General features: G+C 45.8%; 1 protein-coding gene across 5 annotated transcripts in view; it reads left to right on the top strand.

The window, feature by feature from the left end:
• CDIN1 (CDAN1 interacting nuclease 1) overlaps window positions 1-27,906 on the top strand; it is a 501,029-nt gene that overhangs the window by 148,038 nt on the left and 325,085 nt on the right. For all 5 annotated transcript variants that reach the window (XM_063948054.1, XM_063948052.1, XM_063948053.1 and 2 more), the window contains one exon: window positions 1,961-2,033. In XM_063948054.1, coding sequence (XP_063804124.1) covers window positions 1,961-2,033 — 73 coding nt within the window. The remainder of the gene's footprint in view (window positions 1-1,960; window positions 2,034-27,906) is intronic.

Genomic DNA, 27,906 nt, shown 5'->3' with positions numbered 1-27,906 from the left:
TCTCTCTGCACATGTTATACCTGCCCCCCCTGCAGTGCACATGGTTTTGCCCAACTGCTAACAAATTTTCTGCTGCGATCAACTCTGAATTAACCCCCAGTGTCTTGACGTTTATAAAGAACTAGTAAAATGTAGCCGTCATATGCCGGGTCACCTCAGCCCGCCTCCGTTCCCCCGTTTTGCTCTCTGTAATACCTGTGTTGGCGCAGGGTTCCCCTCTAATGCTCTGTCCACTCTCTGTCAGTGAGCTCTGTGGAAGGGATGTGCACGACTGCCTAAGGATGTGCCATTCTTGATTATTATATAGATTGTGAAAGATCCATTTCCATATAAATTGTTGTTAAATACCAGTCATTTACAAGCAAATACGAACAAATATCTTGTTTCCCCCTTTAAAAATGAAACGGGAATGCTCTTTCTTTTAGTTGCCCAAATGGATATACCACTGAAGTATTGCTCTTAGGTGGGCATAGCTTGCTGTCTTATCGATGCAGGGCTAAAGCTGGTGGGGTATGTAATCAGCCAATCAGGGGCAGCTAGATAATGTTTCTGATAGTCTTCTTTATAATTGTTGCCCCCTTGTACCTCCAAGCAGTGTGCCTCCTAATAGGCGTATTGCAGATTTGGTCACATGTAATTGTGCTGCAGTTATGTGAATATGCCTTGTACTTAGTCTGCCCATATCCGCCTCTCTGTACGTAAGGGGACACAAGTCAAAAATGTATATTCGGATATATGCGTGCATAGGTTTGGGGCCTGTGTGCAGTTTGGAACTATCTTATGGAAAAGTGTAATTTACACATATGCTGCCTCTGAAGCTGGGTATGCACTAGGCGATAATTGAAACAATATTTCTCATTTTGACCCTTCTGAGCGATGTCGTTTGCAATATCGTCCAGTGTGTACGCACAATATTGTTAACGATGCGCATTATATTGTCCAAAACTGCATGTTTAGGGTTGGGGCCGGGTGACGTCACTGAACAATATCATTAAGTCTGTATGCACTATGGACTTTATTCAGTAAGGATTGCAATTTCTGCTAAAAAGCACTTGCCATGATCAAATAGTTGCCGCCTAGAAATTGAGAAAAAACGCCCATTGCAGAAATTGCGAATACATCGCAATATGTGGGCTGATCGCAAAACTATACGCAATTCCTGGAACATTGAAGATTTTTTTTTCTATCTGCGCCAGGCAAGGTCATCCACAAGTCTTGCGACACAAGACGCTGGAAGCGGTCATCGCTGACGTCAGAGGCCCTCCTCAAAAACGCCTGGGCACACCTGCATTTTTTCAGACACACTCAGAAAATGGCAGTCAAATAGCGTCTGCATTGCAGTCACAATGTGTACACATTTTCTGTCGCTATTGTTACTCGCATGTGCGCAATGTGAACAATGCACATGCGCAGTTGTTTGATAGTCGGACAGATTGTGATTCACAAATTTGCAATCCTTACTGAATAAGGTCCTATATCGTCCCATCTATGATCCCACTGTCTGTCCCTGATTGCCGGGAGTGGAAATTCAAGTTTAAAGGGGGGTTCCAGATGTTTAGTGATAACAGGACATATCTTTGCTTTTTTGTAGATTTCATGCATGTAATAATGAGGGTATATAGCAAATCAAAGCATAGTGGAGGCAGAAATGAATATAATTTAGCTATATTTGACTCTGAAGTATAAAACTGGTAAATGATGGGAAACAATATATATTGTCACATATTGATGGTCTATAACTGCCCAGGTGACTCCTGTTGTGGTGGATGAAGGAGAACGTCCTTTATTATGTATTTCACCAGGAAGGATTCATTTAGAGTTACCTAAGTATGTATCACATTAGTATAATTGTAAGTACATTGTGACCTAGGCCAAAGGCATTAAACATTCCAGTTACAGACATGTTTAGAAAGCATTATATAACAAATATCACTCTTTTGGTCTCTGTTCTCTATTACAGGTGGACTTTTCTCCAGCCCTTATTGCACGGATTGTTTTGGAGAGATTCCTGCAAGATCAAGATTCACCTCCACGTGAGTATTTTCCATTCTTCCCCAATAAATAAATGTCCCACTTTATTCTTTTCACTGGGGCAGTGCACAGATTTATTAATACTGCTTTCACATCGCAATGGCGGGTCGCACCTGGAATTGTACACGGGTACTTCCTGGGTGCGACCCGCCTGAGACCCCTTTCAGATTGGCAACTCGACCTGGCAATTTACCAGGTCATTTTGCCAGCGGAGGCGGCGTTTGGAGATGAGATCCTCTCCATGCTGCCTCCTCCATAGTGTGAACGGGTTCCGGATTGCGTCGACCCTGGTAACCCATTCACACTGCTCCTGACCTGGTAATAACCCTACTTTATTCCCGGGTTGAATTACAGAGTCAGGTGATCCAGAAATTCGGGACTTACCTTTTCACACCGCACATCGACCCGTGTTGACCCGGCAATATATTGGGTTATTTGTGCGGTGTGAAAGAGGTATTATTTTTTCCATGAAAGAGGAGGTACAATAGGGTCGTCCTGCAACATTTATATACATTACTTGTGTCATACTGTTTCCTTCACTATTATCCAAAGCTAAAATTATTAAGATTGTTTTTGTTACATGTAAGTGCCGTTCACTATTTCATGTATTAGTAAAACAATAAAAAATGTAGTGAATACATCTGTTACTATGCATCTTATGATTTGCTAACTCTTACATTAAAGTTCTGCACATGTGCTATAGAAATGGGGTGGGGGGTCTCACAGTTAGGGGGCGTGGCTTTGTGGGACATGCTGTGGGAGCGACTGCCCATGCCCCCAGTCCCTCTCTCCCAGGAATAGACACTGTGCGCACACAGCCTCTTTTCACTGCTGCTCTGCAGAGCTACAAGTGAGAGGGGGCCTCCAAACTCCCACTCAACGCCCCCCCCCCCCCCCCCCCTCGCGGGACACTATAGCGCCGCAGGTGGGACAGCGGGACAGTGCCCAAAAAACAGGACTCTCCCACTAAAATCAGGACAGTTGGGAGGTAGGAGACTGTGTTCTCTAATGAACAAGTAAAGTTAGGCGGGTGCTTGTATTTGCAGGAGTTAACTTTTTTATTTTGGCTAGTTTACATTCTTATTTTGTGAAGTGTGTTTAGAATACAGTATACTGTATTTGAATCCACACGGTATTCAATACTTTTGTATCAGGTCCCCCCCCCCAAAAAAAAAAAAACAAACAAACAAAAATAAAACAAACAAGTTCAGTTTATTCCTAGAATGCACTGTGTATCTTACCCCCTTCACATCTCCAATGCCGGATCCCACCCGGGTGGGATCTGGCATTGGAGCCTCAGCGCTGGCTTCCCAACCCGGCAATATGCCGGGCCGGTTGCCATAGTGGCGGAGGCGGGGGAGGAGGTATTCAACCCAGGAATAACCTTTCTTATTACTCGGGTTGAATTACCGGGTCAGACGACACGGGAATTCTCCAAGGCCCCTTTCACATTGCACACTGACCCATGTCGACTCGGCAATATACCGGGTTATTTTTGCGATGTGAAAGGGATATTTGTGATAGTGTCTAAGGTGATGATTTTTCCAAACCCTGTACTTTGTTACACTCTCTGTTAGCACTACTAGCAGGGGGGATCAGCATTCTAGAAGAGTCGTTCATTTTATTTTTTGGCACATTTGGTGGCTGTGGAGTATCTTGTGTAATTCATGTGACATTGGCCCTCATTCCGTGTTGATCGCTCGCTAGCTGCTTTTAGCAGCAGTGCAAACGCTAAGCCGCCGCCCTCTGGGAGTGTATCTTAGCTTAGCAGAAGTGCGAACAAAAGTATCGCAGCGCTGCTACAAAAAAAACTTGTGCAGTTTTAGAGTAGCTCGAGACCTACTCCTAGCTAGCGATCACTTCAGACTGTTTAGTTCCTGCGTTTGGCCAGCCACGCCTACGTTTCCCCAGCCACTCCTGCGTTTTTATCTGGCACGCCTGCGTTTTTTCACACACTCCCCGAAAACGGTCTGTTACCACCCAGAAACACCCACTTCCTGTTAATCACTCTGCGGTCAGCAGTGCGACTGAAAAGCGTCGGTAGACCTTGTGTGAAACTGCAATGGCTTTTGTGAAAGTACGACGCGCGTGCACACTGCGCCCCATGTGCAGAATTGCCATTTTTTTTGCCTATTCGCTGCGCTGTGAACGAAAGCAGCTAGCGAGCAAATCGGAATGAGGACCATTATTTTAAAACCCAGGTGTTAAAATCACGGTATGGCCCTATCAGTTTTGCCTGCTACCTAGGAACGTACAGGTGAGATACATTCTCATTTGCAATGTTGCTGGGGTATTAAACACATAGCGTAAGGGACTTACAGTTGCCCTGTTTATGGCAATCAACCTAGAAATGCCGTCAGATTTTTTTATACTCAAATATGTCCAGTTCACTGGCTAATGCTGACATTCGCTATTTACAAATATGTATTATATTTATCTGAGCTCTGTACTCCATGTTGCATTGCATAGTGGCATAATGTATTGCACCTACATCATCTTTCCAAGCAATGTTTCCTTTTCCATCTGTGGGTATCTCTGATTATATGACCTTGCCTGACCTATCCGCAGATGAGCATTCTCCTTCAGCCCCGCTACCCACCTGTCGCTAGAAATAAAACATCTTTAGCATTAAACGCCTTTGTTCTGCTTGTGAATTCTCTGCTTGTGTTGTTATTTTGTCCTTCCGCCCTGGAATCCTCCTCCCCGCACAGTAACGCTGGGCTCGGGAAGAGGGTAGGAGGAAATACTCTGCTGCTACTAATAATAATAATAAAAAAATAAATAAAACGGAGAAGAGATGAAAAGAGCAGCGCTTCAGGAGGAGGTTCAAACTTAAATTAATTTGCCACTGAAAAAATACATTTTGTTATTTTCTCCATGTCAACTGCATGATTAAAACTGGCTGTTAAGTGAGCTCAGGGGATCTTCTCGTAAAAGATTTATGAGTAATGTTCAGTGCAATATTCAAAGTGAGCCATGAATATCAGGGTAATTGCTCTCTCTGCTGCTTCTTTTACTAGGCATGAGTTTGTCAACTATGCCATAAATATTTGCCTAGTCTGGTGAAGGAAAAAAAAAAGAAGAAGAGAACGTTTCATCGCCTGCGTTTTTTATTACCTGGTGTTATGTTTACCTTTTGAGTCCTGCCTTTAGGCACATAGGTAATCTAACAATAAAGAAGAAAGGCAGCAAATAATTCTTTGTGGGTTTCATCTTTCCGGTTTTTAATGCAGCTCGCTTTTAAAGGTCTATTGTGCGCGCCACGGCATGCAAACTTAAAACCTGGCTGGCTTTCACAGTACATCAATAGGGATCGCTATGCTTGACGCCTATATTTTACAGGCAGGTAAATATTCTTCTGTAGCAAAAAGATTTAAGATGTATGAATGTTGCCCTGGGGTGGACGCTATCCAAGTGCATCATCCTGTTTATATTTTCTTTTGGATATATTTGTTTGCTGTGAACACTTATTATGTCGTATTCATCCTGGAGATCCTTAACAAGAAATGGGATTTTGCTTACTGAAGCAATGTAAACGGAATCCGTACGGATTTCAGATACTAGTAGGATTTTTATTCATTTATTTTGTTCTTTATTTTGCTTTTTGGACATTGATGTTTACATTCTGACTGTGGTAATTAAATGATTTACCATTAAGACAAGAAGAAGAGTTAATACATCATTTGCACTGTAGGTTTACATTGATCCCCCCCCCCCCCCCATAATTTGTATTTTTTGAGGTTAGTTACAATATTTAACCCAAGTCCATTTTGCCTTCACCTGCACACTTTGAAAGGAAGTGGAAATGTAACGTTTTATACCCAGCGTGCTGTAACGCGCCGACGCTTTGTGAGCAAATCACATGATGTCAGAACAGCACGGCTTTAGATTTAATCAAGAAAGAGATTAAAGTGAATGTGTCTCCGCTCCCTCCCTCCTTCCCTCTCCACAAGTCTGCCGCAGCCTGGCCATTTGTCAACGTCAGGCGGTCTGATTGCTTTGGACCTACTTCTATCCGACTCGCGTCAGCCAGCACAAGGGCAAGGCAGGCAGATTAGCCTGTATCAGACCCAGTAAAGCAAAATTCATTGAGTGGAGTAATTGTAAAGTTAATAGACTGACCGTAAATGTGATGTCTATTAAGATATTTCTTGTTGTACTATATAGTATTATTTTAGTTGTTGTTTTTGTTTTTCCAAAAATATTTTTCATTTTGGCTTTGATCAATACAATAACGAATGCAATTGTATTCAGTAAAAACACAACTGCTTTGCTATTACATAAGTCATTGTGACAAGATACGTTTCCAGTTGTCTTTATTTTATTTTTGTGTGTATTTCCCAGCTCTGTATTCTGTTTTCATGTATAGAGATTTAATCTTCTTTACACAGAATTTCATTACCTAGCATTTGATCTTTTAAAAAACAGTGAAAAAATAAAATAAAATCAGTGCCTAGGTCATTTTTACGATGTTATCTTTTTGAGAAATCAGAGCTGTTTTTGAAATTAGTACAACAATTCTTTGAGGGGCAGAGACCAGAGCTGCAGAGATGGTAAGGTGGTGGTGGTGGGCGAGGGGGGGCAGGTGTGATGGTGTTGGGTCACTTGTACCAGGTGGATGCAAGTACATATCGGCATGGATGGAATGTATTTCTGTGTAGAAAGGCAGAATGGGTAAGCGAAGAGGGGATCTGGCTTTGACCAAGGTCACGCACCTTACTTCTCTTAGGAGGCTTCTCCACTACGCTGCTGCAAGATCCTTACTGATTATGTTGATCATCAGCATAGACCTTGTTTAAATATAATAAAAATAATTAAAGGTGGAAAAATTAAATTGACGCTATAAGCACTATAGTAGGAAAGCTGGGTTGCCAGTTCATAGCACCAACCAGCCCTAGGCAAGTCAGCAGGGGCCACCCAAGAATCTCCCGGTATCATCCAGGAGACTCCTGAATCTCAGGTGGCTCTCCTGTACATCCAGAAAAGTGAACAAGATCCCGGTGGCCGCCTACTGCAGCATACTTCCAGAGTGTATTGCTTCATCTTAGCCCCACCTCTTTCTTTACGCTGCCTGCTATCTCCCTCATTAGTTGTGCCACGCCTCTCTCCCCCCCCCCCCCCCCCCCGCTCTACTGACCTTTCTGCTCTCTCCCACAGAACGCAGCCAAAAAGTCGGCAAGTATGCTTAGGAGATTTGGGCATGCAAAATAGGGTCCCTCACCAGCGCTAGAGCTGTTCTTAAACCTCTGGCCATTGGTTTTGGTTAATACATTTTAAATGTTCTTTGTTTCTGTTACACCACAGCCACCAGTACAGATGGTCCTCATTTAATGACCGAGTTCCGTTTCTACGACTAGGCCGTTAAACAAATTAGTTGTTAAGCGAGGAGCCCATACTTAATAAAGGTAATTGTTTTCATTTAATCAGAATAAACAAAAGGTCTAAATGAAATTTCAACTTCATGACTTTGTTTTACTTTGCATAAGTCTTACATAATGTTCAGTATTACAGAACATGAAATTACAATCAGCGAAAATTTTAAAAATGATTAAAGTGCCGTGTTCAGCTGGTCATAGAGCTGGTCTTAAGACCGAGCGGTTGTTAAACAGATAAGTTGTTAAGTGAGGAGTATCTGTATGTGCAGTCCCCACACAAAGGACTTGTACAGTACACCAGTTTATTGATCTGCAAAGTTCTGGGGGGTCCTGGTTTGGTTGTATAGGTAATCACCAGTTACAAGCAACCAACCCCCATTCAATGACGAGTACTTGGTCCTTTATACAGCTCTAATGTGAACAAGTTAGAATTCATTCTGTTTATATGAGGTCAGACTATGATGAATACCCACTGTAACACACCAAAGTGATACACTGCTAGGAGTTATATACTTTAATAAGTGTTTCTTAACGCTATTAGTCTCTACTACAAAAAAACTGTTTTGGGGAATAAATTGCGTCCTACTAAAATCATCAGGACCAAAAGAGACAAGGGGTTGTATTCAGTTGTGTCATTGTCTCGGACCCCGTGCATGCCTGTCGGCAGCTAATTAGTTGATTCTGCTGCCGGGCATGCAAAGATCATTTCAACTCACTACGCCCGGGGGTTTCAGGCTTAAATAAGCGCCGAAACAGGACTTTTTGTGTTGCGCCCATTAGTTTAGTTGGGTATAGCTGCTTCAGGCGGCATAACCAACCTCTGTGGGCATGATAAAAACAATCAACTAAATATCGACCCGCGGTCTCCCGTCACTTTAGATGGGAGATCGGGCGCGATATAACAATTGAATACCACCCAAGGGGTGAAATAATTTCTAATTCAAAATTTTACATGTTATGTGGACATGTTGTATCTCTGACTGCAAAATATAAGGATATTTGGAGACCCTGATTAGATCTCTGACCATATATAAATACAAGGCTGTAACTTTAAATGGAGAACGTTGCCTGTGTATAGTGAATATACAAGTATCGGTTATATATTCCAACACGGAACATTTGTAATGTCCATAGACTACTAGAAAGTGGGATGTAGAAAGATCTCAGTGGCGATTGGGAATGCTGGGGCTTCTTATGCACATAAGGCAATTTCAGCATCCGTTTTGTGGTATTTGACAATATTGTTCCTGAATAGCTTGATATGGCCCCAAAAAGTCAAAACACAAAGCAGTCCTAAAGGTGATCTGATTGGTAACAATGGTTGTCCGGCGTGACTGATTAGCCAGTCTTTGCGTCCAGCGGCGGAACAATTAGGCTGTATTTGGTCCAGCTGCACATGCGTGGTCAGATTGGATCCCATACTCAGGCTGCGCTACTATTGCTCTGTAAGCGGAAATGGCAAAGACATAAAAAAAAAAGCATTGGTTTTAAAGTGTCCAAACTTTTGTCACGTTCAAAAAAAATTTTTTATTAAATATTCTATTACTAGATACAGCTATTCTACTGCCTAAAATTAATGCATTATTCCACAGGTTCTCAAACTCGGTCCTCAGGACCCCACACGGTTCATGTTTTGCAGGTCACCTGTAGATTTTTAAAATGTGACAGTTGGTGATACACAGGGCACCTGCTGGGTGACATGGAAAACGTGAACTGTGTGGGGTCCTGAGGACCGAGTTTGAGAACCACTGCATTCCCTAAATTTGGGGTATCCAGAACATGTTTTGTAACATTATAGAGATATAATAAATACATTTTACAGAGAATGGATACATAGCTATAATGCTGTTTGTGGTTATGCTCCATTTGTTTGTACTGTAGTATAGTGATTATGAGATACGGAATACTTATGTACCGGACATTCGCTTTCAGCTATTATTTTTTTCTAGAGCTCTATGCAAAACTTATTGACAACTTTACAGGCCTCATAATATATGTCCACCCAATAATTGATTCTTTAGTGCAGTCCCTTTAGTTTATTTATAAAGTTGAAGCAGCAATATCAATTTGTTTAATATAGATCAGAAGCTGACAATCTCCGGGTCACCGTGGCGCCTGTAATACTGTATGCATGGCCGAGCAAACTGCCAAATTATACACTTGCTAAGGGAACAACTAATCATTGGTCAGTTCGTCTGTAATCAAACAGATGTGCTCAGGATAGGGGTAAATGTGATTGATGCTGGGGTTGCATACTTGCCGACTTTTGGGCTGCTCTCTCCAGGGGAGAGCAGCCAGGTCAGCTCAGCAGGGGGGCGGGCAGTGAAGTGATGTGTAGAGGGGGACGAGCCAGAGGCGGAACGAGGGTGTGACGGAGCCGGAATGGGGGCGTGGCTGCTGGATCGCATCATGTAAGCCACGCCCCCCGCTGTGTAATGCTATTACCGGCATTATACAGCAGGGGGCGTGGCTATGATGACGTGATTCAACAAGAATCGCATCATCGCCTGCCCGGACCGCCCACTTTACTCGCTAAGTGGGCGGCCGAGCATGGGGTTACCCCTGAAATCGGGAGACATGCCTGCTCTTCCGGGGGGCCGGGAGGGTTACCCGATTTTGGGAGCCTCCCGGCCAATCCGGGAGGGTAGGCAAGTATGGGTTAACGATGATGTAAGATGCAGGGGGTGGTCAGTGTGGATGAGGGTTTTATCCCTATGATTATAATGCATAAGAGGAGATGATGAGGTCAGGGTGATAACAGGATGGTGATAGTAATGAAGGGGACTGTGTGATAGTAAAATTTTGAGGAGAGGTGAATGATGAGGGGACAAAGGTTTGGACGTTGGCTTGGTATTGCAAAGGCTGTAATCTCATACGTGTGAGCTGTATTTTACCCAATATCATGAAAAGTTGAGACTGGTTCCTAGAATTTGAAGTCATTGCTGTTCCCTGCTGCACAGATGGCTCCTGGGATACAGGGTGCGTGGCACTGAGAAAGGAATAGAGTCACCACACACTGGATGGAGGAGGACGGTTACCGAGCTGTAGGCAGCAAGGCGCCCAGAGCACAAACTTCCAATAATAGCCTTCCCACATTTCTCAGCATTTTAATAATTTCTACTTCAACTCCTGCACGGATTGGTAATAATAATTAAACACAATGCAATTAAAATGATGAATGCCTTTCCTTTCAGTGCTTGCTCAGCAATGTGTAGATGGTATCTGTCCCAATTATATGGCTCCTAAAAGCACAAGTGGCAGGAGAAGCTGTATTTCTCTGTGTTGCACCCAGCCTGTGTCTTTGCCTCTCTAGAGATGCCATGTACTGCAGCTTATACCGTGCGGGCTCTTTTGTGTGGTTAGCGTTCTCCCTCATTACAGGCTGGTAAATGTGCTGTAACACTGATAACACAACAAATAATATAAGGGAATAGACTTCTGCATTTAAGAAATGCTCACACGGCAGCTATCTCAATGTCTCCTGCAGTGTTAATGTTCAGTACAGAGGCCGTAATGCTGCAAGGAGGCCTTGGGAAGACGCTTTGATTGCTGGGTTAAATGTGAGGTCGAAGTACAAGAATTTACCAGGCGTTTAATGCCCGTGTATGAGCTCTAACATGTATAGGTTTTTATTATCTTCATATCAAGGTGAAAAGAGTTTGTGCTGAACAATGTGTTATATGTATTTTATCATGCAATATATGCCGTTTCATTGTGGTTAATATAAGTTCTCGGAATCTACCCATTTTTTCATTGGCTTAGGTGCCCATGTATGCAATGCACACACCTACAGTTCTGCTCATATTTCACCTAATCATTTGCTGATTAGAGTGACATTTATAGCCGAATGCTCCAAGTCCTTGTTTCAGCCCCCATTCTAATTCTCACCCCCAAATAAGGGGTGCATGGTTGTGCATAACACTGTCCTGACTCACAGCAGAGTATAGCTGCTGTCTTACCAGCAAAGGGGGTCATTCCGAGTTGTTCGCTCGCTAGCAGTTTTTAGCAGCCGTGCAAACGTTATGCCGCCGCCCACTGGGAGTGTATTTTAGCTTAGCAGAAGTGCGAACGAAAGGATCGCAGAGCGGCTACAAAATAATTTTGTGCAGTTTCAGAGTAGCTTCAGACCTACTCAGCACTTGCGATCACTTCAGACTGTTTTGACGTCACAAACATGCCCTGCGTTCGCCCAGCCACGCCTGCGTTTATTCTGGCACGCCTGCGTTTTTCCGAACACTCCCTGAAAACGGTCAGTTAACACCCAGAAACGCCCTCTTCCTGTCAATCACTCTGCGGCCACCAGTGCGACTGAAAAGCTTCGCTAGACCCTGTGTGAAACTACATCATTCGTTGTAATAGTACGACGCGCGTGCGCATTGCGCCGCATGCGCAGTAGTGCCGTTTTTTTTGCCTGATCGCTGCGCAGCGACCGAAATCTGCTAGCGATCAACTCGGAATGACTCCCAAAGTGCAAGGAATTAAGTTAACATGAATTTGGTTTCTTTGTGTTTATAGCACTTGGGGGGATTTTCAATTACCCTCACTCACTGCTTGTGTGTAAAATTATTGCCGGAGGGCTATTAAATTAGCCCCAATAATCTGGCGCGTACTGCAGCTTTTCTGGGATTTTTTTATCCTGCCTCCTGCAGGCGAAGCAAAACCCCTGAAAACAACTCAGTTTTCACCCGAAACACTGGCTGCTTCTACCGAAAACACACAAATTTTGCAGAACCTGCGTGTTTTCGGGTGAAAAAGATGTTTTATCCGGGTGAAAAAACAATTGATGAAACATCAGGAAATATCACCGGACGCTTCATCGGCGGTATAGTCCCTTTTGTATATGCACCATATTCTTTAAAATGCTTCAGTGGGTTTGCATACTATTTTAAAGAATAAACGCTGCTATTTATATGATCATGTATTTGAGTCGGATCAGAGGAACAGTGAGCCTGATTCTGATTTGGAAGTAAAGCTAAAAAAAACCAACAAGTACTATAATTGAGCGCCTAGGAAAAACCATGCCACACTGCAGGTGGAGCAAATGTAACCTGTGCAGAGAGATTTAGATTTGGGTGGTGTATGCCCAAACCGAAATCTAAATTTCAGTGTAAAAATACACTGTCTCACATTTTGTGGGCTACATGCAAAAGCAGCAGGTATTTACCCTGCACAGAAATTATAAATGTATTTGCTCCCCTTACATTGCAACATGGTTTGTTCCAGAAGTTACTTGCCATAATACAGTCCGTCCGTGCAGCCTTTCTCTGGTGAAGATTCTGTGTGTTAATGTTGATATCAGAGGAGTGCTTTTTACTAGTGCTATCTTCAGTTTAAGAAACACTCAACACTACTTGTATAGGGGTTTAATTGCAGCTTGAAAAGTGCGGCATGAATGAGTCTTGTAAGTTTTTAAAGAGTGTGTGAAAAAGTGTGTGTCTGTAGGGGGGGAAAGATTTATACCCCTTTTACACCGAGCTTTTGACACAGGTTATTGCTGGGTCTATCCAGGTCACAGCTTGGTGTAAAAGGGTCCTTGAAAAATAACCCAGGTCAAGTGACCAGGGAAGCCGACCCTGGCAGCTACCAGGGGTGCACCCTAGAGATGAGCGGGTTCGGTCCCTCGGAATCCGAACCCGCCCGAACTTCAGCTTTTTTTACACGGATCCGAGCGACTCGGATCTTCCCGCCTTGCTCGGTTAACCCGAGCGCGCCCGAACGTCATCATGACGCTGTCGGATTCTCGCGAGGCTCGGATTCTATCGCGAGACTCGGATTCTATATAAGGAGCCGCGCGTCGCCGCCATTTTACACGTGCATTGAGATTGATAGTGAGAGGACGTGGCTGGCGTCCTCTCCGTTTAGAGAAGAAATAGATAGGAGAGTGAGAGTGAGACAGTGACACTTCATTTACTGGAGCTTAGGAGGAGTACTCAGACAGAGAGTGCAGAATTTTGCTGATAGTATTAGTTAGTTATACTAGTGACTGACCAGTGACCACCAGTGCAGTTTTATATTATTTAATATAATCCGTTCTCTGCCTGAAAAAACGATACACAGTGACTCAGTCACATACCATATCTGTGCTCAGCCCAGTGTGCTGCTGCATCATCTATGTATAATATCTGACTGTGCTCACACAGCTTAATTGTGGGGGAGACTGGGGAGCAGTTAGGTTATAGCAGGAGCCAGGAGTACATATTAAAAAATTAAACAGTGCACACTTTTTTTCTGCAGGAGTGCCACTGCCAGTGTGACTGACCAGTGACCTGACCACCAGTATATAGTATACTATATTGTATTGTGAATGTCTGCCTGTAAAAGTTAAACACACGTCGTGTGACTTGTGTGGTGTTTTTTTATTCTATAAAATAAAAAACTCATTCTGCTGACAGACAGTGTCCAGCAGGTCCGTCATTATATAATATATACCTGTCCGGCTGCAGTAGTGATATATATATTTTTTATATCATTATTTATCATCCAGTCGCAGCAGACACAGTACGGTAGTTCACGGCTGTAGCTACCTCTGTGTCGGCACTCGGCAGTCCATCCATAATTGTATACCACCTACCCGTGGTTTTTTTTTTCTTTCTTCTTTATACATACTACATCTCATTATCATCCAGTCTATATTAGCAGCAGACACAGTACAGTACGGTAGTCCACGGCTGTAGCTACCTCTGTGTCGGCACTCGGCAGTCCGTCCATAATTGTATACCACCTACCCGTGGTTTTTTTTTTCTTTCTTCTTTATACATACTACATCTCATTATCAACCAGTCTATATTAGCAGCAGACACAGTACGGTAGTCCACGGCTGTAGCTACCTCTGTGTCGGCACTCGGCAGTCCGTCCATAATTGTATACCACCTACCCGTGTTTTTTTTTTCCTTTATACATACTACATCTCATTATCATCCAGTCTATATTAGCAGCAGACACAGTACAGTACGGTAGTCCACGGCTGTAGCTACCTCTGTGTCGGCACTCGGCAGTCCGTCCATAATTGTATACCACCTACCCGTGGTTTTTTCTTTCTTTCTTCTTTATACATACTACATCTCATTATCAACCAGTCTATATTAGCAGCAGACACAGTACGGTAGTCCACGGCTGTAGCTACCTCTGTGTCGGCACTCGGCAGTCCATCCATAATTGTATACCACCTACCCGTGGTTTTTTTTTCTTTCTTCTTTATACATACTACATCTCATTATCATCCAGTCTATATTAGCAGCAGACACAGTACAGTACGGTAGTCCACGGCTGTAGCTACCTCTGTGTCGGCACTCGGCAGTCCGTCCATAATTGTATACCACCTACCCGTGGTTTTTTTTTTCTTTCTTCTTTATACATACTACATCTCATTATCATCCAGTCTATATTAGCAGCAGACACAGTACAGTACGGTAGTCCACGGCTGTAGCTACCTCTGTGTCGGCACTCGGCAGTCCATCCATAATTGTATACCACCTACCCGTGGTTTTTTTTTCTTTCTTCTTTATACATACTACATCTCATTATCATCCAGTCTATATTAGCAGCAGACACAGTACAGTACAATAGTCCACGGCTGTAGCTACCTCTGTGTCGGCACTCGGCAGTCCGTCCATAATTGTATACCACCTACCCGTGGTTTTTTTTTCTTTCTTCTTTATACATACTACATCTCATTATCATCCAGTCTATATTAGCAGCAGACACAGTACAGTACGGTAGTCCACGGCTGTAGCTACCTCTGTGTCGGCACTCGGCAGTCCGTCCATAATTGTATACCACCTACCCGTGGTTTTTTTTTCTTTCTTCTTTATACATACTACATCTCATTATCATCCAGTCTATATTAGCAGCAGACACAGTACAGTACGGTAGTCCACGGCTGTAGCTACCTCTGTGTCGGCACTCGGCAGTCCATCCATAATTGTATACCACCTACCCGTGGTTTTTTTTTCTTTCTTCTTTATACATACTACATCTCATTATCATCCAGTCTATATTAGCAGCAGACACAGTACAGTACGGTAGTCCACGGCTGTAGCTACCTCTGTGTCGGCACTCGGCAGTCCGTCCATAATTGTATACCACCTACCCGTCGTTTTTTTTTCTTTCTTCTTTATACATACTACATCTCATTATCATCCAGTCTATATTAGCAGCAGACACAGTACAGTACGGTAGTCCACGGCTGTAGCTACCTCTGTGTCGGCACTCGGCAGTCCGTCCATAATTGTATACCACCTACCCGTGGTTTTTTTTTTCTTTCTTCTTTATACATACTACATCTCATTATCAACCAGTCTATATTAGCAGCAGACACAGTACGGTAGTCCACGGCTGTAGCTACCTCTGTGTCGGCACTCGGCAGTCCATCCATAATTGTATACCACCTACCCGTGGTTTTTTTTTCTTTCTTCTTTATACATACATACTACATCTCATTATCATCCAGTCTATATTAGCAGCAGACACCGTACAGTACAATAGTCCACGGCTGTAGCTACCTCTGTGTCGGCACTCGGCAGTCCATCCATAATTGTATACTAGTATCCATCCATCTCCATTGTTTACCTGAGGTGCCTTTTAGTTGTGCCTATTAAAATATGGAGAACAAAAATGTTGAGGTTCCAAAATTAGGGAAAGATCAAGATCCACTTCCACCTCGTGCTGAAGCTGCTGCCACTAGTCATGGCCGAGACGATGAAATGCCAGCAACGTCGTCTGCCAAGGCCGATGCCCAATGTCATAGTACAGAGCATGTCAAATCCAAAACACCAAATATCAGTAAAAAAAGGACTCCAAAACCTAAAATAAAATTGTCGGAGGAGAAACGTAAACTTGCCAATATGCCATTTACCACACGGAGTGGCAAGGAACGGCTGAGGCCCTGGCCTATGTTCATGGCTAGTGGTTCAGCTTCACATGAGGATGGAGGCACTCAGCCTCTCGCTAGAAAAATGAAAAGACTCAAGCTGGCAAAAGCACCGCAAAGAACTGTGCGTTCTTCGAAATCCCAAATCCACAAGGAGAGTCCAATTGTGTCGGTTGCGATGCCTGACCTTCCCAACACTGGACGTGAAGAGCATGCGCCTTCCACCATTTGCACGCCCCCTGCAAGTGCTGGAAGGAGCACCCGCAGTCCAGTTCCTGATAGTCAGATTGAAGATGTCAGTGTTGAAGTACACCAGGATGAGGAGGATATGGGTGTTGCTGGCGCTGGGGAGGAAATTGACCAGGAGGATTCTGATGGTGAGGTGGTTTGTTTAAGTCAGGCACCCGGGGAGACACCTGTTGTCCGTGGGAGGAATATGGCCACTGACATGCCTGGTGAAAATACCAAAAAAATCAGCTCTTCGGTGTGGAAGTATTTCAACAGAAATGCGGACAACAGGTGTCAAGCCGTGTGTTGCCTTTGTCAAGCTGTAATAAGTAGGGGTAAGGACGTTAACCACCTCGGAACATCCTCCCTTATACGTCACCTGCAGCGCATTCATAATAAGTCAGTGACAAGTTCAAAAACTTTGGGCGACAGCGGAAGCAGTCCACTGACCAGTAAATCCCTTCCTCTTGTAACCAAGCTCACGCAAACCACCCCACCAACTCCCTCAGTGTCAATTTCCTCCTTCCCCAGGAATGCCAATAGTCCTGCAGGCCATGTCACTGGCAATTCTGACGAGTCCTCTCCTGCCTGGGATTCCTCCGATGCATCCTTGCGTGTAACGCCTACTGCTGCTGGCGCTGCTGTTGTTGCTGCTGGGAGTCGATGGTCATCCCAGAGGGGAAGTCGTAAGCCCACTTGTACTACTTCCAGTAAGCAATTGACTGTTCAACAGTCCTTTGCGAGGAAGATGAAATATCACAGCAGTCATCCTGCTGCAAAGCGGATAACTGAGGCCTTGACAACTATGTTGGTGTTAGACGTGCGTCCGGTATCCGCCGTTAGTTCACAGGGAACTAGACAATTTATTGAGGCAGTGTGCCCCCGTTACCAAATACCATCTAGGTTCCACTTCTCTAGGCAGGCGATACCGAGAATGTACACGGACGTCAGAAAAAGACTCACCAGTGTCCTAAAAAATGCAGTTGTACCCAATGTCCACTTAACCACGGACATGTGGACAAGTGGAGCAGGGCAGGGTCAGGACTATATGACTGTGACAGCCCACTGGGTAGATGTATGGACTCCCGCCGCAAGAACAGCAGCGGCGGCACCAGTAGCAGCATCTCGCAAACGCCAACTCTTTCCTAGGCAGGCTACGCTTTGTATCACCGCTTTCCAGAATACGCACACAGCTGAAAACCTCTTACGGCAACTGAGGAAGATCATCGCGGAATGGCTTACCCCAATTGGACTCTCCTGTGGATTTGTGGCATCGGACAACGCCAGCAATATTGTGTGTGCATTAAATATGGGCAAATTCCAGCACGTCCCATGTTTTGCACATACCTTGAATTTGGTGGTGCAAAATTTTTTAAAAAACGACAGGGGCGTGCAAGAGATGCTGTCGGTGGCCAGAAGAATTGCGGGACACTTTCGGCGTACAGGCACCACGTACAGAAGACTGGAGCACCACCAAAAACTACTGAACCTGCCCTGCCATCATCTGAAGCAAGAAGTGGTAACGAGGTGGAATTCAACCCTCTATATGCTTCAGAGGTTGGAGGAGCAGCAAAAGGCCATTCAAGCCTATACAATTGAGCACGATATAGGAGGTGGAATGCACCTGTCTCAAGCGCAGTGGAGAATGATTTCAACGTTGTGCAAGGTTCTGATGCCCTTTGAAGTTGCCACACGTGAAGTCAGTTCAGACACTGCCAGCCTGAGTCAGGTCATTCCCCTCATCAGGCTTTTGCAGAAGAAGCTGGAGACATTGAAGGAGGAGCTAACACGGAGCGATTCCGCTAGGCATGTGGGACTTGTGGATGGAGCCCTTAATTCGCTTAACAAGGATTCACGGGTGGTCAATCTGTTGAAATCAGAGCACTACATTTTGGCCACCGTGCTCGATCCTAGATTTAAAGCCTACCTTGGATCTCTCTTTCCGGCAGACACAAGTCTGCTGGGGTTGAAAGACCTGCTGGTGAGAAAATTGTCAAGTCAAGCGGAACGCGACCTGTCAACATCTCCTCCTTCACATTCTCCCGCAACTGGGGGTGCAAGGAAAAGGCTCAGAATTCCGAGCCCACCCGCTGGCGGTGATGCAGGGCAGTCTGGAGCGACTGCTGATGCTGACATCTGGTCCGGACTGAAGGACCTGACAACGATTACGGACATGTTGTCTACTGTCACTGCATATGATTCTCTCCCCATTGAAAGAATGGTGGAGGATTATATGAGTGACCGCATCCAAGTAGGCACGTCACACAGTCCGTACTTATACTGGCAGGAAAAAGAGGCAATTTGGAGGCCCTTGCACAAACTGGCTTTATTCTACCTAAGTTGCCCTCCCACAAGTGTGTACTCCGAAAGAGTGTTTAGTGCCGCCGCTCACCTTGTCAGCAATCGGCGTACGAGGTTACATCCAGAAAATGTGGAGAAGATGATGTTCATTAAAATGAATTATAATCAATTCCTCCGCGGAGACATTGACCAGCAGCAATTGCCTCCACAAAGTACACAGGGAGCTGAGATGGTGGATTCCAGTGGGGACGAATTGATAATCTGTGAGGAGGGGGATGTACACGGTGATATATCGGAGGATGATGATGAGGTGGACATCTTGCCTCTGTAGAGCCAGTTTGTGCAAGGAGAGATTAATTGCTTCTTTTATGGGGGGGGTCCAAACCAACCCGTCATATCAGTCACAGTCGTGTGGCAGACCCTGTCACTGAAATGATGGGTTGGTTAAAGTGTGCATGTCCTGTTTATACAACATAAGGGTGGGTGGGAGGGCCCAAGGACAATTCCATCTTGCACCTCTTTTTTCTTTTCTTTTTCTTTGCGTCATGTGCTGTTTGGGGAGGGTTTTTTGGAAGGGCCATCCTGCGTGACACTGCAGTGCCACTCCTAGATGGGCCCGGTGTTTGTGTCGGCCACTAGGGTCGCTTATCTTACTCGCACAGTCAGCTACCTCATTGCGCCTCTTTTTTTCTTTGCGTCATGTGCTGTTTGGGGAGGGTTTTTTGGAAGGGCCATCCTGCGTGACACTGCAGTGCCACTCCTAGATGGGCCCGGTGTTTGTGTCGGCCACTAGGGTCACTTATCTTACTCACACAGTCAGCTACCTCATTGCGCCTCTTTTTTTCTTTGCGTCATGTGCTGTTTGGGGAGGGTTTTTTGGAAGGGCCATCCTGCGTGACACTGCAGTGCCACTCCTAGATGGGCCCGGTGTTTGTGTCGGCCACTAGGGTCGCTTATCTTACTCACACAGTCAGCTACCTCATTGCGCCTCTTTTTTTCTTTGCGTCATGTGCTTTTTGGGTAGGGTTTTTTGGAAGGGCCATCCTGCGTGACACTGCAGTGCCACTCCTAGATGGGCCCGGTGTTTGTGTCGGCCACTAGGGTCGCTTATTAAATTAACACAGTCAGCTACCTCATTGCGCCTCTTTTTTTCTTTGCGTCATGTGCTGTTTGGGGAGGGTTTTTTGGAAGGGCCATCCTGCGTGACACTGCAGTGCCACTCCTAGATGGGCCCGGTGTTTGTGTCGGCCACTAGGGTCGCTTATCTTACTCACACAGTCAGCTACCTCATTGCGCCTCTTTTTTTCTTTGCGTCATGTGCTGTTTGGGGAGGGTTTTTTGGAAGGGCCATCCTGCGTGACACTGCAGTGCCACTCCTAGATGGGCCCGGTGTTTGTGTCGGCCACTAGGGTCGCTTATCTTACTCACACAGTCAGCTACCTCATTGCGCCTCTTTTTTTTCTTTGCGTCATGTGCTGTTTGGGGAGGGTTTTTTGGAAGGGCCATCCTGCGTGACACTGCAGTGCCACTCCTAGATGGGCCCGGTGTTTGTGTCGGCCACTAGGGTCGCTTATCTTACTCACACAGTCAGCTACCTCATTGCGCCTCTTTTTTTCTTTGCGTCATGTGCTTTTTGGGTAGGGTTTTTTGGAAGGGCCATCCTGCGTGACACTGCAGTGCCACTCCTAGATGGGCCCGGTGTTTGTGTCGGCCACTAGGGTCGCTTATCTTACTCACACAGTCAGCTACCTCATTGCGCCTCTTTTTTTCTTTGCGTCATGTGCTGTTTGGGGAGGGTTTTTTGGAAGGGCCATCCTGCGTGACACTGCAGTGCCACTCCTAGATGGGCCCGGTGTTTGTGTCGGCCACTAGGGTCGCTTATCTTACTCACACAGTCAGCTACCTCATTGCGCCTCTTTTTTTCTTTGCGTCATGTGCTGTTTGGGGAGGGTTTTTTGGAAGGGCCATCCTGCGTGACACTGCAGTGACACTCCTAGATGGGCCCGGTGTTTGTGTCGGCCACTAGGGTCGCTTATCTTACTCACACAGTCAGCTACCTCATTGCGCCTCTTTTTTTCTTTGCGTCATGTGCTGTTTGGGGAGGGTTTTTTGGAAGGGCCATCCTGCGTGACACTGCAGTGCCACTCCTAGATGGGCCCGGTGTTTGTGTCGGCCACTAGGGTCGCTTATCTTACTCACACAGTCAGCTACCTCATTGCGCCTCTTTTTTTCTTTGCGTCATGTGCTGTTTGGGGAGGGTTTTTTGGAAGGGCCATCCTGCGTGACACTGCAGTGCCACTCCTAGATGGGCCCGGTGTTTGTGTCGGCCACTAGGGTCGCTTATCTTACTCACACAGCGACCTCGGTGCAAATTTTAGGACTAAAAATAATATTGTGAGGTGTGAGGTATTCAGAATAGACTGAAAATGAGTGTAAATTATGGTTTTTGAGGTTAATAATACTTTGGGATCAAAATGACCCCCAAATTCTATGATTTAAGCTGTTTTTTAGGGTTTTTTGAAAAAAACACCCGAATCCAAAACACACCCGAATCCGACAAAAAAAATTCGGTGAGGTTTTGCCAAAACGCGGTCGAACCCAAAACACGGCCGCGGAACCGAACCCAAAACCAAAACACAAAACCCGAAAAATTTCCGGCGCTCATCTCTAGTGCACCCAGTTAATGATGCAGTATAAACAGCTCAACCCAGGTTATCCGTCCTGTGTTATGCTTAAAAGCTGCTGATTGGCTGTGTATACAGAGATCCGCCTTAAGGGAGGGTCTGTGAGTAACATTCAGGGCAGATCCGGTTTCAGTGTAATACCCCTTTCACACCGCCAATGCCAGATCCCACCCAGGAATTGGAAACGGGTCCTTCCCGGGTGGGATCTGGCATTCGACCTTAACGACAGGCTTCCCGACCCAGCAATTTGCCAGATCGGTTGCCATAGCAGGCGGAGGCTGCGCTGGGAGATGAAATCATCTCCGTGCCGCCTCTCCCTATGTAGTAAACGGGTCCCGGGTTGCATCAACCCGGGAACCCGCTGCCACTGACCCGGTATTCAACCCAGGAATAACACTGCTTTATTCCAGAGTTGAATTACCGGGTCAGGTGGCCCGTGAATTCGACCATGGCCCTTTCACACCGCACACCGAACCGTGTTGACTCGGCAATATGCCGGGTCGATACCGGGTTATTTGTACGGTGTGAAAGTGGTATTAATGGGGCTGACCCGGGTCCAATGTGGTGTAAACAGGGTCTGACCCAGGTTGGAACTGTGTCTGGAATCCTGGGTTTCTGGCGTAAAAGTAGTATTATCAGTTGAGTGAGATTTGTACCAGAGGCTTAATCCTGCCACTGACAGACTGGGCATTGTGCACGCCATAGTGCATAGTTGTTTTGGAGACTGAAAATGCCAATTGCCAGTGACTTGACTCAGGGTGGTGGGAAAAAAGCCAGAGAATGGCCAGCAAAATTACGGGTGGGGATCATTAGATCGACAGGGTCTGGGTCGACAATGTTTAGGTCGACCACTATAGGTCGACAGTCACTAGGTTGACAGGGTTTGAGGGTCAACAGGGTTTCTAGGTCGACATATGCTAGGACGACAGGTCAAAAGGTCGACATGAGGGTTTTTTTTTGTGTTTTTGGTGTCGTTTCTGCGTACAGTGACCGGGAAGAGGAATTAGTGCACCGTGTCCCCTCGCATGACTCGCTTCGCTCGGCACAGATTACCGTTCCAATCGTAGTCCACGTGGATTGTTAAGTATGAAAAAGTTTAATAAAAAAATTGTGAAAAACGCATGTCGACCTTTTGACCTGTCGACCTAGCACATGTCGACCTATAAACCCTGTCGACCTAGTGACAGTCGACCTAAACATTGTCGACCTAGACAGTGTCGATCTTCAGACCGGATCCCCAAGATTACTCACCCTCATTGCAGAATGAGTTACACAGTATCTACTGGATCAGAATCTATACATAAGGAGCCGTATTCAGCATGTGTATTGTTATTAATAAGTACGGGATCAAAACCAGTTTAAAGAAATAGTCATAAAAATTCCATCTTTTTTTATTGTGCGGACACTATAGTAGTTAACAAATATTAATGGGCCAATATTATTTTTTTCAGTTATATAACGGAGACAATAATTTATGTTAATTAAGAGCCATGTTAATTAGTGGTGGAGGAATGTGTGTGCTGGCAGTTACGTTTCCCTCTGTGTGTTGTAGGGCCTGCTGAGGCTTAATGTACTAGTAAGCTGGACCTGACATACGCCGGGTCGCCTCAGTCAGCCCCCTGCCCACCCAGAGACTGGTCAGCTAGGACCTTTCACTGTATATACTGTGCTATTATAATACATTTCAGTTGGAGAGAGGTTCTACTGAGCTCTTTCAGCTCTTCTCCAAAAAACTGCTGTTAGCATTTTAGAAAGCTCGATGGCAGCGATGGGGAATCTTTGGCACTTCAGCATGGGCAAATAGCAAAACTGTAGCAGGGCATGCTGGGATGTGTAGTTCAACAACAACTGGACTGCCAAAGGTTCCCCATCACTTCTCCATGGGGTGCAAGGAAAAGGTAACGATATCGCTGGTCATGTTGTGACTTTCTGGAATGGCACATCGCGGCCAAGCCGCTAATTGAATAGTCCCCAGAAAGTGTTGGAATGCTGAATTTTTACCTTCATTATTTCCGCAATTTGAGTTTTTACAACCTCACAAATGTAGGATTGTAAAGAGGGGGAAAATGGCGATAACCAAAGCACTATGCGGATCAGTAGGTTTATTTGTGTATATATAAAACTGTGAGCCCTCATTTTCATGGATCATGTATGAACCTTAGAGGATTGTTACTTTTAAGGCCCACAAAATAAGCAGTATTTGGTCTTTTATCCTTTCAGTGTTAAATAAAATAAACAAAACCTTGGAGGCTGTGAGTGTAGACAATTACTAGATCAATACACAATTAAAATTGTTTTTGTTCTGAAGAGAAGCAAGGAATCTGGATGTAGACCTGTATAGCTGGATGCAGCCGCCGTATAGATCTGTGGTGCTGTAACGTTATGATGGAAATTCCATTCTCGGCAGTGTGGAGCTGCGCACATCACCATAGGTTACAGTACGCCATCGTAGGTGCGAGATGGATGTTGGTGGCCGAGAGGTGCTGGCTAACAGAATGGCCACCTACAGTACAGTATATGTAAGGTGTGTGTCCTGCCAAAGGGTTTACTACATTATAGCTGTTTACCTTGAGTATAAAATGTTTAGTGCCATTTATATTGGACACATCATTCTTTTCTGGGAGCAAACATGATTATATTACAATCAGTGGCGTAACAAGGGGGGTGCGTGGGGTGCAGCCCGCTCCCAGGTGTCACCCGCCGAGGGGTGACACCAAAATGCCGGCTCCTGCACAGTGACAGGAGCCGAGTGCTGCACTTTTATATTATGTACAGCACTCGGCTCCTGTCACTGTGTAGGAGTCAGCACTGCAGGGACAGCACCTCCCGAGAGTCAGCCCTCACCTCCCAAACCCCCGAGTGACAAAAAAAAAAACGGGTGTCGGGACGCGAAGCCCCGCCCCTTTTTGTGCCTTCAATGGGCTAAAAATGGGTGCAGGCCCTGAAGCCCCGCCCTCTCTTTAAGCTCCACCCATCCCCGTGAAGTCCCACCCCCTTTTCCCACGCTGCCGCACCGGGTGTTACAGAGGTGAGTGACGCCTCTGATTACAATATAATATGGGTAATATGACTAGTATCATTTCTTCATGAATGAAGCAAAAGAGAAAAAACTAAACAAAAAGTTCACAAGAAAAGTTAGTTTTATAATAAATGTACAAGAAAAAGGGAGTAGTTTAATAGCGCTTTTGTTTTTATTTTATTAGCATTTGTTTTACATGTTTAAATTAGTATCAGTTGGTTCTACAGTATGTCATTTAACTTTTGTTCAGTTTTTGCGCTATTTCTTACACCTTAAAAGTTGTGCGCTCTGAGTTCCCGCAGATGCGGTGACATCACACTGTTGCGTTAGATCTTTGACAGGGGTCACATTAAGCAGGCTGACCAGATCTGTGACACCATATTTCTCCGCTATTGTTTGTATTATATGTAACCAGTTAACACAGGGGTGGGGAACCTCAGGCCCGCGGGCCGTATAAGGCCCGCAGAGCCACTTGATCCGGCTCGGCCAGGCTCACCTAACCGAGGGAGATGCTGGGTGCCCACTGACATTTTGTTACTTACGGGCGCCCGGCTTCTTGCCCTCAGCAGCAGCCGGAGGCAGGAGCTCACTCCTGAGCTCCGGCTTCAGGCTCTAGCAGTGTGCGTGTGCAGCTGTGCGGTGCTATGGAAGAGATGTCATGACATCTCTCCCATAGTTCTGAGGAGCGGGAGGCCAGGCTGAGGGCAATGGTCCGGAAGCAGGAGCGGGGCTGGTGAGTATTGTGTTTTCTCTAACGTCCTAAGTGGATGCTGGGGACTCCGTCAGGACCATGGGGGGATAGCGGCTCCGCAGGAGACAGGGCACAAAAATAAAGCTTTAGGATCAGGTGGTGTGTACTGGCTCCTCCCCCTATGACCCTCCTCCAAGCCTCAGTTAGGTTTTTGTGCCCGTCCGAGCAGGGTGCAATCTAGGTGGCTCTCCTAAAGAGCTGCTTAGAAAAAGTTTTTTAGGTTTTTTATTTTCAGTGAGTCCTGCTGGCAACAGGCTCACTGCATCGAGGGACTTAGGGGAGAGAATTTCAACTCACCTGCGTGCAGGATGGATTGGATTCTTAGGCTACTGGACACCATTAGCTCCAGAGGGAGTCGGAACACAGGTCTCACCCTGGGGTTCGTCCCGGAGCCGCGCCGCCGACCCCCCTTACAGATGCTGAAGATTGAAGGTCCGGAAACAGGCGGCAGAAGGCTCTTCAGTCTTCATGAAGGTAGCGCACAGCACTGCAGCTGTGCGCCATTGTTGTCACACACTTCACACCAGACGGTCACGGAGGGTGCAGGGCGCTGCTGGGGGCGCCCTGGGCAGCAATATATAATACCTTTTATGGCAAAAGAATACATCACATATAGCCATTGAGGCTATATGTATGTATTTAACCCATGCCAAATGTCTAAAACTCCGGGAGAAAAGCCCGCCGGAATAGGGGGCGGGGCTTATTCTCCTCAGCACACAGCGCCATTTTCCTGCTCAGCTCCGCTGTGAGGAAGGCTCCCAGGACTCTCCCCTGCACTGCACTACAGAAACAGGGTAAAACAGAGAGGGGGGGCATATTTTGGCGATATTTTTATATATTTAAGCGGCTATAAGGAACAACACTTATATAGGGTTGTTCCCATATATATTATAGCGCTTGGGTGTGTGCTGGCAAACTCTCCCTCTGTCTCCCCAAAGGGCTAGTGGGGTCCTGTCTTCGATAAGAGCATTCCCTGTGTGTCTGCTGTGTGTCGGTACGTGTGTGTCGACATGTATGAGGACGATGTTGGCGTGGAGGCAGAGCAATTGCCGATAATGGTGATGTCACCCCCCAGGGAGTCGACACCGGAATGGATGGCTTTGTTTATGGAATTACGTGATAATGTCAGCACATTACAAAAATCAGTTGACGACATGAGACGGCCGGCAAACCAGTTAGTACCTGCCCAGGCGTCTCAGACACCGTCAGGGGCTGTAAAGCGCCCTTTACCTCAGTCGGTCGACACAGACCCAGACACAGACACTGAATCTAGTGTCGACGGTGATGAAACAAACGTATTTTCAAGTAGGGCCACACGTTATATGATCACGGCAATGAAGGAGGCTTTGCATATCTCTGATACTACAAGTACCACAAAAAGGGGTATTATGTGGGGGGTGAAAAAACTACCTGTAGTTTTTCCTGAATCAGAGGAATTAAATGATGTATGTGATGAAGCGTGGGTTAACCCAGATAGAAAAATGCTAATTTCAAAAAAGTTATTAGCATTATACCCTTTCCCGCCAGAGCTTAGGGCGCGCTGGGAAACACCCCCTAGGGTGGATAAGGCGCTCACACGCTTATCAAAACAAGTGGCGTTACCGTCTCCTGATACGGCCGCCCTCAAGGATCCAGCAGATAGGAGGCTGGAAACTACCTTAAAAAGTATATACACTCATACTGGTATTATACTGCGACCAGCCATCGCCTCAGCCTGGATGGGCAGTGCTGGGGTCGTCTGGTTGGATTCCCTGACTGAAAATATTGATACCCTGGATAGGGACAGTATTTTATTGACTATAGAGCAATTAAAGGATGCTTTCCTTTATATGCGAGATGCGCAGAGAGATATTTGCACTCTGGCATCGAGAGTAAATGCGATGTCCATATCTGCCAGAAGGAGTTTATGGACGCGACAGTGGTCAGGTGATGCGGATTCCAAACGACATATGGAAGTATTGCCGTATAAAGGGGAGGAATTATTTGGCGTCGGTCTATCGGATCTGGTGGCTACGGCAACTGCCGGAAAATCCACTTTTTTACCTCAGACCCCTCCCAACAGAAAAAGACACCGTCTTTTCAGCCGCAGTCCTTTCGTTCCTATAAGAACAAGCGGACAAAAGGACAGTCATATCTGCCTCGGGGCAGAGGAAGGGGTAAGAGAGGGCAGCAAGCAGCCCCTGCCCAGGAACAGAAGCCCTCCCAGGGTTCTGCAAAGCCCTCAGCATGACGCTGGGGCCTTACAAGCGGACTCAGGAACGGTGGGGGGTCGACTCAAGAATTTCAGCGCACAGTGGGCTTGCTCACAGGTGGACCCCTGGATTCTGCAGGTAGTATCTCAGGGTTACAGGTTGGAATTCGAGAAGTCTCCCCCTCGCCGGTTCCTAAAGTCTGCTTTGCCAACGTCTCCCTCAGACAGGGCGACGGTATTGGAAGCCATTCACAAGCTGTTTGCTCAGCAGGTGATAGTCAAGGTACCCCTCCTACAACAGGGAAAGGGGTATTACTCCACGCTATTTGTGGTACCGAAGCCGGACGGCTCGGTAAGACCTATTCTAAATCTCAAATCTTTGAACCTGTACATACAAAAATTCAAGTTCAAGATGGAGTCACTCAGAGCAGTGATAGCGAATCTGGAAGAAGGGGAC

Source organism: Pseudophryne corroboree, chromosome 12 (assembly GCF_028390025.1).
Source record: "Pseudophryne corroboree isolate aPseCor3 chromosome 12, aPseCor3.hap2, whole genome shotgun sequence".
In the NCBI taxonomy this organism is placed as follows: domain Eukaryota; kingdom Metazoa; phylum Chordata; class Amphibia; order Anura; family Myobatrachidae; genus Pseudophryne; species Pseudophryne corroboree.
Note: the sequence above shows the minus strand (reverse complement) of the source record. Positions and strands in the feature narration are given on the sequence as shown.